This window comes from Falco peregrinus, chromosome 3 (assembly GCF_023634155.1).
Source record: "Falco peregrinus isolate bFalPer1 chromosome 3, bFalPer1.pri, whole genome shotgun sequence".
NCBI classification, from domain to species: Eukaryota; Metazoa; Chordata; class Aves; order Falconiformes; family Falconidae; genus Falco; species Falco peregrinus.
Window position 1 is genome coordinate 109,235,930 of NC_073723.1, and position 14,897 is coordinate 109,250,826.

General features: G+C 50.4%; 1 protein-coding gene across 6 annotated transcripts in view; it reads left to right on the forward strand.

Moving 5' to 3' along the window:
* Positions 1 to 12,392, forward strand: part of ACAP3 (ArfGAP with coiled-coil, ankyrin repeat and PH domains 3) — a 96,818-nt gene extending 84,426 nt beyond the window's left edge. The window contains exons 18-25 of one of the 6 annotated variants that reach the window (XM_055800890.1): positions 332 to 546; positions 1,149 to 1,250; positions 1,659 to 1,760; positions 3,975 to 4,067; positions 4,150 to 4,370; positions 4,534 to 4,643; positions 5,056 to 5,166; positions 5,267 to 12,392. In XM_055800890.1, the coding sequence (XP_055656865.1) occupies positions 332 to 546; positions 1,149 to 1,250; positions 1,659 to 1,760; positions 3,975 to 4,067; positions 4,150 to 4,370; positions 4,534 to 4,643; positions 5,056 to 5,166; positions 5,267 to 5,414 (1,102 nt within the window). In that variant the 3' untranslated portion in view covers positions 5,415 to 12,392. Of the gene's footprint in view, positions 1 to 331; positions 547 to 1,145; positions 1,251 to 1,658; positions 1,761 to 3,965; positions 4,068 to 4,149; positions 4,371 to 4,533; positions 4,644 to 5,055; positions 5,167 to 5,266 lie in introns of all 6 variants that reach the window. The other 5 variants (XM_055800889.1, XM_055800893.1, XM_055800895.1 and 2 more) reach the window with 5 other exon arrangements.
* The last annotated feature ends 2,505 nt before the right edge of the window (positions 12,393 to 14,897 follow it).

The window sequence follows — 14,897 nt, forward strand, 5'->3', positions numbered from 1 at the left end:
CAACCTGGTGAAACGTGCTTGGGAACCAGGGCTTGCTGGGTTTGCGCCTGCTCTGAGACCTTTTGAATACCTGTAACTGAAGCTACGGTGTTGCCTAGGGCTGAACGTGTCACTCCACTCTTGGCTGCACCCTGCACTTCTTAGTTTTGCTTTGAAATGGGAGATATTTTCAGGTTTGAGAAACCCTCCTTGCTTAATACAGGCCTCAATGATTATTAGGACTCCGAACCAGGTTGATAAAATGACCCAGAGCAGCTCCATCTCCTTGTGGCTGTTTGCTTTAGGTGAACTGTGTGACCCTGTGCACAGCTTTACACTGCTGTTCTCTTAGGCAGGACAAGGAAGCCTGGATCAAAGTGAAGTATGTGGAGAAGAAATTCCTGAAGAAGCTGCCGAATGGGGAGGCTCTAACAGAGAACGAGCGGAAACCTCGACGCTGGTGCGTGAAGAAGTGCCAGAGACACAACAGCACCACGAAAGCACCCACGGCTCGGAGGAAGTACCGCCACGAAGCAGGCAACGCGTCACCAGCCATGTTGTCATCAGGTAGGAACCCCCCTGGCCCCGGTCCCCAGTGAGCTGGGCTCACCTGCCCACTGCCCTTCGTAGGTGTGTGCGCGGCTGCCCGAATGTGTGCAGCCCTGTCTCTCTCTAGGATCTGCAAGCCTTCCAGAAACATAAGCAAACATGCTGTTGCACAGTTGACAGGTCGTTAGAGCCATTTCCTAATGCTTTCCATCTGTTTAAGGAGGTTCGTGTGGCTAAAGGAGGAGATCATTACACCAGGGTGATCCAGCAGCTTCTAAGCTTGCTTTGTGCACTTCTGTTTGTATTCCAGCTTTCTGCTTTTTAATAAGTTTCAAATCCTTGTGGTTTTACCTGCTTGGTCTGTAAGGGAGGCCGTGCATACGAAGGGTTCCGGCTGCTCAAAACGCTGTGGGGTGACTCGGTCTGCGGCGTGTCACCACCTGTGGTCAGCTCAGTGTTACACGTTTTGGTGTACAGGGGCATGAGTATGGCACTGGACACGTGGGGTGCATTGGACAGGCAAGCTCAGCCTGTGGAAATACAGCTGTAGAATGTGTCCCGCTTGTTCATTTGCGTGTTATTAACTATGTATTTCAACATCTTGCTGTATAAAATAGCAGCTACGCTGGAGAGGAAGTTCCGTCGAGATTCCCTCTTCTGCCCTGACGAGCTGGACTCTCTCTTCTCCTACTTCGACACCGGGGCTGGCTCTGGCCCACGCAGTAAGTACAAAGTGTCTGCTCCGGGCACGCTTGGCCTCCCAGCTCTTCTAGGGCATGTGCATTGCACCAGACCCAAGGCACGGTATCGGCCTCACTGGAGAGAGGGTAAATATTTCAGAAGAGTGACGGGGAGTTAGTTGCACAAATTCCAACCCGTTGCTCTTTTATTGCACTGATTATTTTAATATCCTATCCAGTCAGTCCCTGGTGTTTGCATTCTGGTGGATGGGATTTTTTCCCAACGTCTTTTACGCCCAGACTATGCATTCCATTGGCTTTTTTTCTGGTTTTTGTTTTGGCTTTTAATTTTTTTTTCTCCTTTTTTTAGCAAGTCTTACTGCGGACAATTTTTCTTTTTTTGTGTTTGTGACGATGAACTCCCCTCATATTCCGTCCACCTTCCTCTAGGTGCCAGCCACATCTCTATGCAGCATCCGCTAACAGGTGGCCCATGGAGTGGCAGTGGCATTGGTCCCGGTGGGAGCGGTATGCCGTTCCTCCTGGACGGAGGTAAGGTGACGCTCTGGCAGCTAGCAGCAAAAGAGACACCCAAATTTTACTTGTTCCACACCAAGCGTCAGAGGCAGTTATGTATTTTCTTGCAGCCAAACGAGTGAATTCCATACGTTACCTGTCCCTTGTGGCAAAGAGGCTGGCAAAAGCTTTTGAAAGGCAAAAAGCTTCCTAGGGTTTCCAGCAGTCAAGTTACTACATCTTAAAGGAACACCTGTCCCTCGGATGAGCTAAAGGGTCAAATCCTGCACAGGTGGGATCTCATGGCAAATAAGAAGCAAGAAATGTTTGCTTCAAGTGTCCCACACCGGTCACAGACTAGTCGTGGGTCCATTGTCATATGGAGCTGAGGAGTGGTAACTTTTTAAAACTTACTAGCTCAGTTGGCTTTTATTGTGTGAACTTAAGAGAAGTATTTATAGTCCTGAGTCAGCACAGCAGAAAACCACAGGCTTTCCTACAAGTACATGTTGTCTCTGGGTATCAGTGAAGAAGGTGCTTTAGTGCTTGTCTGAATTAGTGCCTTGAGGGCTACTCCAGTTTCGAGGATTTTAGCATTACTAGTCCACAGAAACAATACCTGGGAGATGTGGGACTTCAGAGTTGCTCAACAGCCTTGCCTTGCTCCAGTGGAAGAGAATAAGAATTTTATCACTGATTCAGTGGGAACAGAACTGGGAATTTGATGCGTTAATATTAATGTGATATGAGCCAGATCCTCCTTTCTTGCTTTGATGTAAATCTAGAGTAGTGCCACGTGGCCTCATTGGAGCCACACTACTTGTACTGACGTGACAGAGAGTGTAGTCTCACCAAGCAGTACGTTTGCGTTCCTCAGAAACCAGCAGGGATTTTTCTGACAGCAAATCCAAAAAAAAAGATATATGCCTGAGATGTGCCACTTCAGACCTTTCCTGTTGTAGCTTCATTATCTTCTTTGGCTGTTGAACAGTGCTGAAGGATTACTTGGGAGCCCTGATTTCAGGACCACTAATTTAGAGACTGTTCGTTATCTGGGACCTAGCTGTAGCTGCTCTGAAGATTTCAACAGAGAGCCTTAAGGTTAAGGTGTCTTGTTCTGCTGTGGTTTTCCAGGCTCAGATCTTTAGTTCTTGCAGGCTTTCCTGCTACGACTCTTTGCAAAGACGACTCTGCTCATGTTTTAGAAACATTTTGTCAGCTACAACTTGGCTGTTTTTTTCTTTCTAATCGCAGTGGTTTGAGTGAGGGTAGGTCTTGAGGTAGGTCGTGGGGACTTAACCTCCTGAGTTCTTGGAGGACAGGCACCCCCCGCCCTTACAGTCATTGGGAAGTTAAAAGCAGCAAGAAGCTGAACCCAGCCAGAGTTTCCAAGGGGGCCAGGCGTCCCCCAGGACAAAGGTGATGTGCCATCCCTGTTCCTGCAGGGACGATTCCTGCACATGCTTCTTCCTTTCTGTCATTTTTTTGACCGCTTTTGGGTACAAGCTGGAAAAAGTGCAAAGATTCTCTGCCGCTGACACACTGTGTGTCCTTGAACAAGTTGTTTCATCTCTTCGTGGCTCCATTTCTTGTATGTAGTCAGCTGTCTTGTGGCATTCACCAGCTAAACAGGGAAGGTGGGAAGCACTGCGGGGAGAGGGCAGGGATGTCTGTGGAGGTGAGTGAGCCAACGGACAATGCTTTAAGTTTGGCTTGAGATACACACTGTTGGTATTATTTGGCCCAGTCACTGTCAATAATCTGTGACACAAGAGCAATGTATTGGCAAGTGCCCCAGTGACAACCAAAAAGCTCTGGGGAGAGCATGGATAGAGTGGAAACAGATTATTAGTGGTAAAAGCAGAGGGGTGTCTTTGCTTATGACACTGCACAACCTGCTGCAAAGCTGTCTCTGCTGCTGCTCTGCTCCAGTCTCCGTCACAGCATCCTCATGGATTGCAGCAAGGGCTGTCCTCAGCCGTCCAAAGTGCCAGGGCAGTGTTGGAGCATCCCTGCATGAAGGGCAGCGTGGGGACATGGACACCATAAGGCTTTGCAATTTTTCCTTGGGCAGTTGTATGGAGTGGGGCTAAATGGGATAGCGGTCCCCCTCTCCCGTGCCAGCAGTGCCCGGTGCAATGTGTGTGTGACATTCTGCGCAGCCCTTTTCCCCTGCGGTCTCAGCTGTGCCTGGTACTGGAATGCCTGTGTATTAAAATGGCCTTGGTTTGTCTTCTGTTGGCCCTGCAGGTCTGAGCAGTGACAGCGGGCTCGGAGGCAGCACGGACGGCAGCACTGATATCCTGGTGTTTGGCTCTGTGGTGGACAGCGTGACAGAGGAAGGTGGGTATCTGGTGCTCTCTGGTGCCAACAACAGGGAACACCAGAAGCTTTTGGGTCATCTCCATCCTTTTCTGCCCCTTAGAGTGTGAGGTGTCGGAGGAGTCAAGCGGTGAAGCGGAGATCGAACAGGAGGCATCGGATCTGGAGGACCTGAGGGAGCTGCATCCTGGCTTGTTGATGTACAAGGCAGCGCATGCCCGAAACCTGCCTCTCATGGCAGAAGCGCTCGCACATGGTGCTGAGATCAACTGGGTGAATGATGAAGATGAGAACAAAACTCCTCTGATTCAAGCTGTGATGGGGGTATGGTGTGCTAGTGGCTGGGAGGCCAGGGTTGGAAATGTGAGGTCTTGACTCTGGCTCGGAGTGCGCTGACAGTGGGCGACTTACAGCCTGCCACGTGCTCGTGCATCCTCTCGGTGCTGCTGGCTGAACGTATTTAGAAAATTCCCCTTTACCTTGCCAGGGCTCCTTGATAACCTGTGAATTCCTGCTGCAGAATGGGGCAGATGTTAACCAAAGAGACAGCCGAGGCCGAGCTCCCTTGCATCATGCCACGTACCTGGGCCATACCGGGTAAGTCCTTTGCACGCTGCCGTGACGTGCTCCATCACCCTTGGACCGAGGTTCAGCGTTAGCACCAGGGTGCGCAAGGGAGCTGCCTGGGGGTGGGTTGCTTATTTGCAAATTTTTTAAAATTTTTTTGGCATATTTGCAAATAATATATATTTGCAAATGCTTTTTTATATCACATATAAATCAGCAGCTTGATTGTCTATCATCAGGGGGGCAATTATCCTTAAGACGGGGGGTAATTGGGCCCCTCTAGATCCATCCACTTCTCCGTGCCGCCGCAGCGTTCCCTGATCTAGAGCCGCACAAGTGAAGCCGTGCCTGCCCGTGGAAGGGTCCTGCCCTCTGCCCACTGTGGCGTGGGCTGGGGACGCTGGAATTTCTGCTCTCACGGTCTTGTCTTTCCCTTCTGCAGTCAGGTCTGCTTGTTCCTGAAGCGAGGGGCGAATCAGCATGCGGTGGATGGCGACGGGCACGACCCGCTCAGCATCGCGGTCCAGGCGGCCAACGCAGACATCGTTACCCTGTAAGTGCAGCCGGTGTCTGCGGGAGCACTGCCCGTAAAGAGCCCTGGGGGAAGGAATCATCAAACCTCTCTCCCTTGTGCTTTCTCTGTTTTGCTCTAGGCTGCGTCTGGCTCGGATGAACGAGGAGATGCGAGAAGCAGAAGGTCCCTTTGGACAACCAGGTCAATATCCCAGCAACAGCCCTACCGAGCTGCAGTACAGAAAGTGTATACAGGAGTTCATCAGCCTTAATATAGATGAGTGTTAGTGACAACTCCCCCACGTCTCCTTTGCTGTCTTGAATTTGGGCTGAATTTCTAGAAGCCCCGAGAGCCCCGTCCTTGGTATATTGGTGTTTCTTGCAGATTGGTCTGTTTTGGATGCCTGCACGTATAGGTTGAGATGCACGCAGGAAGGAAAAGGGGTCTTTCCTGTTAGCGTTTCTCATGCTTGACTACTGGATGGTTGATTTGGTGTAGGAGATTCCTAGGGCATAACTACAGACCATGGCGTATGGACTTGAGTGTGTGGAAAGTATGGGAGATGAGTTTAGCATTTAAAAAAAAAAAAAAAAAAGAAAAGAAAAAAAAAAAAAAAGAGAAGAAAAGGAAACCCTCTATCACCAGGAGAAACCCACCAACGATACGATCAGACGAACCTGTCTCTGCTTCAGTGTAGGTCCCACGCACTGAGTCCTCGTCTGGACAGTTTGGTTGGAAGGGATTCTGACGTGGAGCCCTCTGTCCTGGCAGTGTGACCAGCAGCCTGCTCGCTCGCGGGATTGCTGCAGCATCTGGGAGCTGCTGGGGCACGTTTAGAGAACTAAAAGATGACCTCAAAGTCAGGAACAGGCTGTTTTGTGGGGCAGAGAGGTTTTGCTCCAGACGTCACGACGGAAGGGGTAGGATCGAGAGCGATGGCTACTCACCTTAATTGCTCTCAGGACTATACCAGCCACGCTCCCCCTTGTTTGCCCTTGGTGGTTAGCTGGTCAAAGCCATAGCTCGCCTGCTTCCTGGGCCAAGATGCGATCTGCATGGCATTATGGAAGCAGCAGTGCTAATTTTTTGAGGCTGGGAGAAGCTTGTCGCTGGCGACGGGCTTTGTGTCAGGGAAGAAAAGCCACGTCCAACTCCCACTGCCTGAATGGCTGGCTGCACGATGCGATTTGACCCTGGTTCGGTTTGTTTCCTGGTCACTTCAGATTTCTGACTTAGCACCTGTGTGAAGGAGACTTCTACTTGCATGTGTATCCCTCTGTGCTCTCCCCCCGCACGCTGAAGCATGTGAGTAGGGCATCTCCGTAGCTGGCCCAGGGGCTTTTGAGTTCTCCAATTCCAATGACCGGCAGAATCTTCTTTTTTTTTGTTTCTTTCCTTCTTCTTGTATTCTTTGCTGGAGTAGGGGAATGTGTTTCTACTTGGAGCACTTTGTTGCTGTGTTTATACGGTCTCTTCTGGGCATCGTGCTACAGCAGCTCTGCGGGGATGCTGCAGCCACGTCATCCCGTCTCAGGAGGGCTTACAGAGCATGTGTACCACTGGCAGGTTGTCCTCTGGCTGGGAGTTTGGATGCCAAGCTGAGGGGAGCTCCTCTAAGAGCCTCTGCAAAGTTCCCTCAGCTGCAGCTGACATCAGAGTTTGTCGGGACTCGTGGCTGGCAGTCCACGTATTTAACCCGCCTGGGCGCCTCGGCTGCTGGCTCCGAGGCTGGGCCATAGTGCCTTACGGGTCCTGCTGGGATCTCGAGGGGATCCAGATCTCACAAGGAACGCAAGAACACCAGGCAGAGTTCCCCATCCTCCTGTGTTACATCAGCAGTGAGACACGGTCGCGTTATTTTTCGTCCAACCCACATGTGATTTCTACACCTTTCTTTGTGTGCTGGCTGCTGTCGTGCTGCAGCCCATCCAAGGTCAAACCTTTGCAGGTTTGTTCCTGCTGACACAATTGTGACACAACTCAGATGCTGGAGCAGCAGCAATCCAGCTCTTCCCTCGGGATACTGCCCTCAGGGACTGAACCAACAGCTCGTGGTCCACCCACGCAGTGAAAAGTGGAACGATAAAGAAACTCCACTTGGTCTCTGGTAGGGTGTCCTGTCAGGACAAGGGAGAGTCCCTGCTTCCTTAGGAAAGTGCTGTCCCAAGTTTTGCTGCAGCCAGACCACAGTTTTTCTGTCTGTGCGGTCTGGGTCTTGAAGTCCATCTTTATCTTGTTGTTTATTCATTCTTGTTCCCTCTGGAGCTTTGGGATGCACGGTACCAAGTGCCAAGTTCTGATCTCAGTCTGTTGCAGATCCCAAATGGTCCTAGTGACTGTGCTGAAACCGCTGCGTGTCGACAGCAGCACAAAAGCTGCCCCCAGACCTGTCACGCTTCCTTAAGTAACTGACTATCTCCTTCCACCAATCATGGAAAATAAAAATTAACGAGCTTGGCTCCATCAGCCTTTTTATCATTGGTGATGCCTTTTGTGGTGTTCTCCATCACCCTGCTCTCTGTCCTGGGAGCCCAGTGCTGTACACAGAGCGTGCTGCTGCTGCTGCTGCTGCTGCTGCTGCTGCTGCTGCTGCTGCTGCTGCTGTGCCAGGACGATGTGACTCCTGGCTTGTGTGAACCTGCCAGTTCACCGCACGCAGAGGGGCTGGAGCGGGACATGCGTTCTCCCTTCTGAGCCCTCCGGTGCCTGTAGTCTACTACTACCCTGTAGTCTTTGAGCGGGCACTACTCCCTCTCAACTCTGCTCGGAGCAGAAGCTGTAGGACGTGCCCTCAGCAGTGGGCAGGTTGCTTGGTTTGTTCGTGCCCTGTTCAGCTCTGGCGCCCTCGAGAGCGATTCCAGACTGCCTGTGGGATGAAGCGCTGTGACCTACAATGTCATTGTCACTGCTGTTGGGTTTCAGAGGAATGCCAGGATGTGTATTAGTTCCGAGGACAGTTTCATCCTGCGTAGGGCCCATGTTCTGATTGTAGCTCCCTCGTACAACTCCGGAATCACGTCCCTGAAAGTGATACCGGGTGCTGGCAGATGTGCGTAGCTGTGGCTGCAGTGCTGCTACACGGTCTCCTTCAGCTTACGTTTAATATACCATAGGTTAAATATCTCTTCCCGATACCTGTGTGAAGGTACAGCTGGCATTGCTGCCCACTCGCTGTTTCTTGTGCAGGATTACAGAAGGTTACCACTTGATGTTCTCATGGAGCTTCATCTTTTGGTCCTTTGTGCTGGAGTTCGTCTTCTTTCTGGTTCAGGTCACCCTAAATTTAAATGGGCTTCCCCAGTGAGCAGGGTGGTGCCTTCATTTGTGCGTTGCTGCCCCATTTAGCACCCCTGCCTTGTCGTCAGTTGAGCCCGCTTACTCTGGTGGCAGCGTTGCTGTCGGTCTGAGTGGGCTCAGGAGTAAATCTGTAGTCTTATACATGCCCTGTGTGAAATGCCCCGCAGACCCCCATGCTCCGTGCAGAGCTCAGGCGGTGCTGGGTGCTGCTGGCCGGTGCAAGGAGCGGTGGTGCTGAGCCTGCCAGCGGCACAGCAAAGCCCTCCAGCACGTCTTTGACTTCGGTGAGGCTGTGCCATGCTTGGATCATGCCCATCGCCCTGCGGCATCCAGACCAGCGCTTGGAGTGCTCAGTACAGGAACCAGTATTCAGCCAAGAACTCTGCTCCCCGGGTTAGGAACGGAACCTCGGTAACGAGTTCTCTTTGATAATCCTGTCCCCTTTTGTACTCATCTGCACTGATTTAGACACTTGTCAGTGCTGACATCCCCTCGAGCTGTGCCCTCCCCCAGCAAAAGGCCACACTGAATCGGAGCTGGCATCTTTCGGGGTGCTGCAGAGGTCCTGAAAGCAAAATAGATCTTTCACCACTGCCACGGTCCTATTCTGTTAACGAATCCCAGCACCATCATTGCCTAGCGAGGTTTTTCACATGTACCTTCAAGCACCCCAACTGGTTTTCCAGCTTTTTATGAGGAGTTAGAAATAGGACCGACCTTTTCTGTAAGCCAGTGAGAACTAGAGACATGGCTTCCACTTTGGGTCATTTTATTTCACCGTCAGCATTAGCGGCTCATGACGACAATAAAAAAAATCGTGTACAGTTATGTCCGTTGAAGCTCAGACTCACTGCTGAAGTACATGAAGTTCAAGCATATGTAAATACTGAAGCAAAAAGCAGTGTCTTGCAAGACAATTTATCTATTTAACATGTATTGGTACTTTATTTAGATTCAATGTATAAAGCAACTTTGTGCACTTTTCCTACATACAGTATTGGGGGGGTTTATGTTCTTTTGTTATGGGTTTTGTGCTGTCTTTTTTAATCAGTGAAATTGTTAAGTATTTAATTTATTATTGATGTGCCCAGAGGACTAGTGCAATTTTTATTCAATACAGTTTGTCTGTATTTAATGTCAGGATTTTTTTTGTAGCATTGTTAGGGAATATTTTTCAAAACCTGCCTTTTTCCCCCCCCATGATTTTCCTTTCTTCCCCACCCCCACCCCCCCTTTTTCTATTCTCATTATACAGATCATGAGGCATTAAATGCCTCTGGTTTGAAATATAATCAAACACTTTACTACATCCTGCAGTTTCTAAAACAATAAGGTTCTCCAGGAAAAAAAATGCTAAGGAGGCACTTCTCACTGTTTTCTGTGTTTATTTGATTTATTTGCTTGGGGTGTACGTGTGTGTGTGTGTGCGCTTAGAGGTTTGGAAGGAAGAGTGGGGAACTTGTACGGAAAATTTGGTTTTGGCGAAGTAAATAGCCAACCAGGCTCCAGGGAGGACTCAATATTGAACTCTTTCTTTTTTTTTTCCTTCTTCAAATACAGCTGTATTTGTGTTGTACAATCTTGTTTGAAATATCTGATGCCAAAACTACTCTCTTTTCGTTCTTCTTTTCCAAGAGTGTGTATGTTACCTATACGATGGTAACTTGGTTTGCAACCACAGTTAACATGAGGAGATTTGCCTTTGTCTAGAAAGCAACATGCCAGGCATTGCCACAACACAAACGGAGCCAAACCATTGCCTCAGCCACGCAGATTCTGTCATCTTTTGAGTTTTTGAGATCCGGGTGAATATTTCTATACTTGTCCTAGCTTTTGTTTGACTTGACCCAAACCCTCTAACCAAGTGCCTGGACAGGCAGTCTAGGTTTGAACCTCTGATTCCAAATGGGATGAGTTCAGGTTGCTGGCAAGTTGATCTGCCACCCTCTGTGTTCGCTCTCCACGTGTCATCCAGGGAAGCCTCAGGTTATTTTAGTACTGTTGTCGCTGAGATAGTCTCTGCAATGTGGAATTTCTTTGAGCAGTCTAGAAGAAAGACGTGGAACTGGAAGAGTTTATGTCTTTAACGAAAAAGATTTGACAAGCTGAGACTGATCAGTGCGACGTAGATCAGTAACCTCTCAGACCAGCAAAAATGGCCATTATTTATGCAAAAGAAACCCAGGACCTCCTAACGAAATGCACTGATTAACTCGCTGTCCAATGGCCACAACACAGCTGGTGGCCACGGCTGAACGGCTGGGTTGTCCCTGCGCTGCTCGACCGTCCCTCAGCCCACTTCTCTCTCCTCACTGCCCGAGCATTCTTGCTTTCAACCAAAGACAAACCAGGATGAACGGATTAAATGTGATATGGAACCGTTGGTTAGCAGATGACAGATGCCTGCGTGAGTGTGCATGTGAGTGAGGTGCTGTTATATGGAGGAGGGGGCGTGGGGAAGGCGTGACTGAGCAGAAGGGAGAGTGGGAGTTCTGATGAAACAAGATTTTTTTGATTATTTTTTTTTTTTTTTAGATTCCAAAATACAGAGTGCTGTTTCCATAGGAATGTGATTCATATCAGTCTGCCTGCTGGTTCCTCAGCCTTGTAGGGAATTTGGGCTGGGGTCCGTCCCTTGTGAGCTGTATGCCCAGCGCTGGGTTAGTGGGAAGACGGGGCAGCTGAGTGGTTACGGGAAGGGAATGAGGGACGGAGGTGGGTGTAGTAGCCAAGAGAGTTTCCAAGGCACGAGGAGGACCAGGTGTGGTTCTAGTGCAGCAGCCGAGATGGTTAGAGCCGCTAGCTGACGTAGGAGTGTTTGCTCCACAAACACATCTCGGCACTTGGCCCCTTACTCGCGGTGAGGACCACGAGGGAGCACCTTGGTATGTCCCCGTGCTCCGACAGGTGACGTTTTGGGAGCAGCCAGGTGGTTGCCTTCAGGTTGCCAACAGATCTGTAGAGATGTCTCTGTTGACTTCCACCCATCATGTCCCTCCAGCAGCACACGAATGTCTGCGTGGGTTCCCCGGGGCCGGGAGACCTGCTGGATCACAGGAATCGAGTAAGCCTTTCCGCAGGGGTACGCGGGCTGGCAGCCTGGAGCGAAAACCTTGGGGGTGACCCCCAGCCAACTCTTCCTGGCTCAGGCTCCCGCACCTTCCTATCGAAACAGCACGAGAAAGCAGTTCTTTAGCCAAGTCAAAGCTGCGGTGTGGTTAATTAATATTAACCCGTCACACGCTGGATGGCTGGGCTGCTGCGCCAGGGGCTGACACTTGCTGTAAATACGCTATAACCTATTAACCTCCTTCACTTGCCTGCTTTCAGTACAACTTTGTAACATGTTTTTTAATTCCCCCTTTCCCTACACAGCCTGTACTGACTGTAACTATGGAACCAGATATTCTGTATGTTATTATCTTTGTACAATTTTAAAACCTGTTGCTGTGGTGTCTGCCTTTTTTCCCCCCTCCCTTCTCTTCTATTGTCTCTTGAAACACTGTTAATAAAAATCTAGATAAACTCCCTCCCTCCTCCTCCTTTGGCTTGATTTATTTACGTAGGATGCCTTCCCTTGTTGCTTGTATTAACTGGATCTAGAAAACCATTCCTTCTTAACCCCCTTCCTTCTTTTCTGCAACCCACAGCTTGAGTTTTATGGCAGTGAATGGACTGGAATGCCACGTAAATACTCTGCATTTCTGCTTGGGTTTCTGCGATGGTGTGATTTGAGGGTGCTTTGGAATAAGGTTGGGGTGAAGGTGACAGGCTCACATCACACACACACACACACCCGCCCCGACCCACCCGTTCACTTTTCTTCAGGGTACCTGGATCAGTTCGTGCTTGGTGTGTTATGGGCTCTTTAAAAGGAGACCCTGCACCAGGTGAAAATATGGGTCCTCTGTGCATGGACCACCGTGTCCCACACACCAGGGTGCACCTTCCCTGCTGGCTTCTCTCATACTGTGTGTCTGTGGCGGAACAATAAAAGAAGAAGAAGAAAGACTGGCCTGGCCTTGTGATTTCTATCGTACTGAGCATGGAAAGCAAATGCAGGAAAAGAAAACTGTGGATTAATCCCTGTTTTTCCCTGGAGGGACAAACAGATCCCAAGTGATGAGCTCAGTGGAGGAGTTAAACAGGGAAGATACTTTGAAATCAGCAGCATTACGGTCATTCATGGACGGCGAGCTGCGTGGTCTCACAGTAAATTCATAAGCACAGAGCTTGGGAGACACGTGGCTTGTTCCCACCCTGTCACTGACCCCCTCTGCCACCCCTTTATTTTACCACCTATTTACTGTCTAAAATGGAGACTGGGGTCTCACTGGCCTCACAAGAATAAACACACTGAAGACCGAAACGCGATTACAGAAACCCAGATCTCGAAAAGACTCTTTCTTTAGTTAAAGAGGATTAAATGCTTAAATATCTTCACAAATCCGGGACTAGCACTTTACTACAACAGGATTCTGGTAATCGGAGTTACACCTCGGTGTTGCCAGAGCAAGTATCTCACCGGTACGCAGCAGGGGTGGTGAGCTCACTGAGGAAGGCTGGTTTCATCATTTTACCAAGGGCAGGAGGTGATGGAAATTCTCTCTCCCGCTACCAAAGTGCCACTTTGCCACCAGCCCACTGGTGTCAGAACTAAGTCGGGATCAAAGAGGAGGAGGAGGAGGAGGAGCGGCTCTTAGCTGGTGTCTAGACTGGAGCTCAGCCCAGTCAGCACCCACTTCCCTGGTGCTGCCAGGTGTGCTTAGCAATTAACAGCAAACTCGTCCTAAATAAACCTTGGGGAGATGAGTCTGTGTTGTCCTCGTAGGAAAGCCACCTGATTTCTGTAGAGTGCAGAAAGGTGGGTTTTTTTCTTCTTCTTCTCCTCCCAGAAAGGGAGTACGTTTTATTTAGGGAAGGTGGGGGGGCATCGGCGGTGGGGAGCTGGTGGAAATGCTGGGAAGCCGGGGTGATGCACGCAGGGGGTGACAGCGCGGGCACAGCGGGGGCTGGGAGGGGACAGCAGTTTGAGCGGCTGCGAGGCAGAAGTCCAGGTGGATGCGTTGGTACGCACAGGACGGTGCTGCCGGGGGCGGTGGGAACAGGCAGAGTCCCACCAGTGGGAGGAGGGGCTCGAGTGACTGGAGTCAGAAGGTACCAGGTAGGTCAAGCTGGGTTTGCGGTGGGCACAAACCTCCGAGATTTCCTGAGCATCGCCGTGCCCAAAACCAGCAGCCGCGGGTGGAAGCCTGCCCGCCGGTGAGCCTGGCGTTACCAGCCCTTGCCACCTGCCCATGGGCAATGCTGAGGGCCGTTAGTCCAAAGAGCTTTGGGGCTGGCTGCTCTTCGTATGGACATTTCCTCGTTCTTTCTGATTCTAGAGCTTTACAAGCCAGCAAAGCACTTTAGTATGAGAAGGTTTAAAATATGAAATTCATTTGGCACAGGTTTACGGCTTGAAAAGAAGCAGCTAAAGGAACTTTCCCCCCCAAGAGACGCAGGATTCTCACTCCCTTGGTAGCCCTTCTGTCTGATCTGATTGAGACACATTCTGATTTCATTAATGCAATGAAACACATGAGCGGTGTGGCAATGTAAGAGACATCTCAGCCCTTCAGACAAGGTGTTTCTCCTCAGAGAGAAGCCCTCAAACACCTCCCTGACCAGACAACAGAATGCAGCTTCCACAAGCCCCCCCAGACACTGGCAGCCGGGGGAGATGCTGCCAGGCGAGCACAGTGCGGTGGGACTCGGGGGGGGCTGGACCCCCTGCCCCGGCCAGGCAGAGCCCAGGTGATGGGCTTGGGGGGCTGCCAGCAGCCTCCTGCTGAGGCCCACAGAGCAGCTTGCTGAGCAGCTGTAGGGAATTATAGGGGAATGAAGGCGGGTTAATTAACATTGATAATATACAGCTGTGGGCTGGCTTCAGGGGCGGTGGGTTGGCTGACGTGGATAAGGTGCTGCTGTGGCTGGTTCCTGCTAAGTAGTTAAATAGCTCTGAAGGGCATGGAGGAGGACCTCTGGATGGAGAGAGGCCTGGAGGAAGCAGCGGGAGGAGAGTGAGAGCCAGCCCTGGGTGGAGGAGAGACAAGGAGAAGGATGCAGCAGAGGCAAGAAACAGGGTGGACTGGCCTGAAGAGGATGAAGAAACAGCACGAGCAGTAGATGACCTTGTGAAACCTTGTGGGGCATTGGTGGCTGTGCTAGGGCAAGGTGTGCTAACTAGTTATTGAAGTTAACCTGGGATGTGATGGTAAAAGCCTTGTTGCAGCTTGATAGTTCTGAGAGTGCTGTGATAGTGGAGCTTGTGGCAGGGAAGGGGCTCGACCCACCCTGCTGCTTTCTTTAAATTTCTGTGAGAGCCATAGCAGCTTTCCATCGGGGGAGAATAGCCTGGCAGCTAGAGTAGGGAGCTGGGGCTCTGAATTTATACATCTTCACGTACCTTATATACCTTTCTACAGATTGCT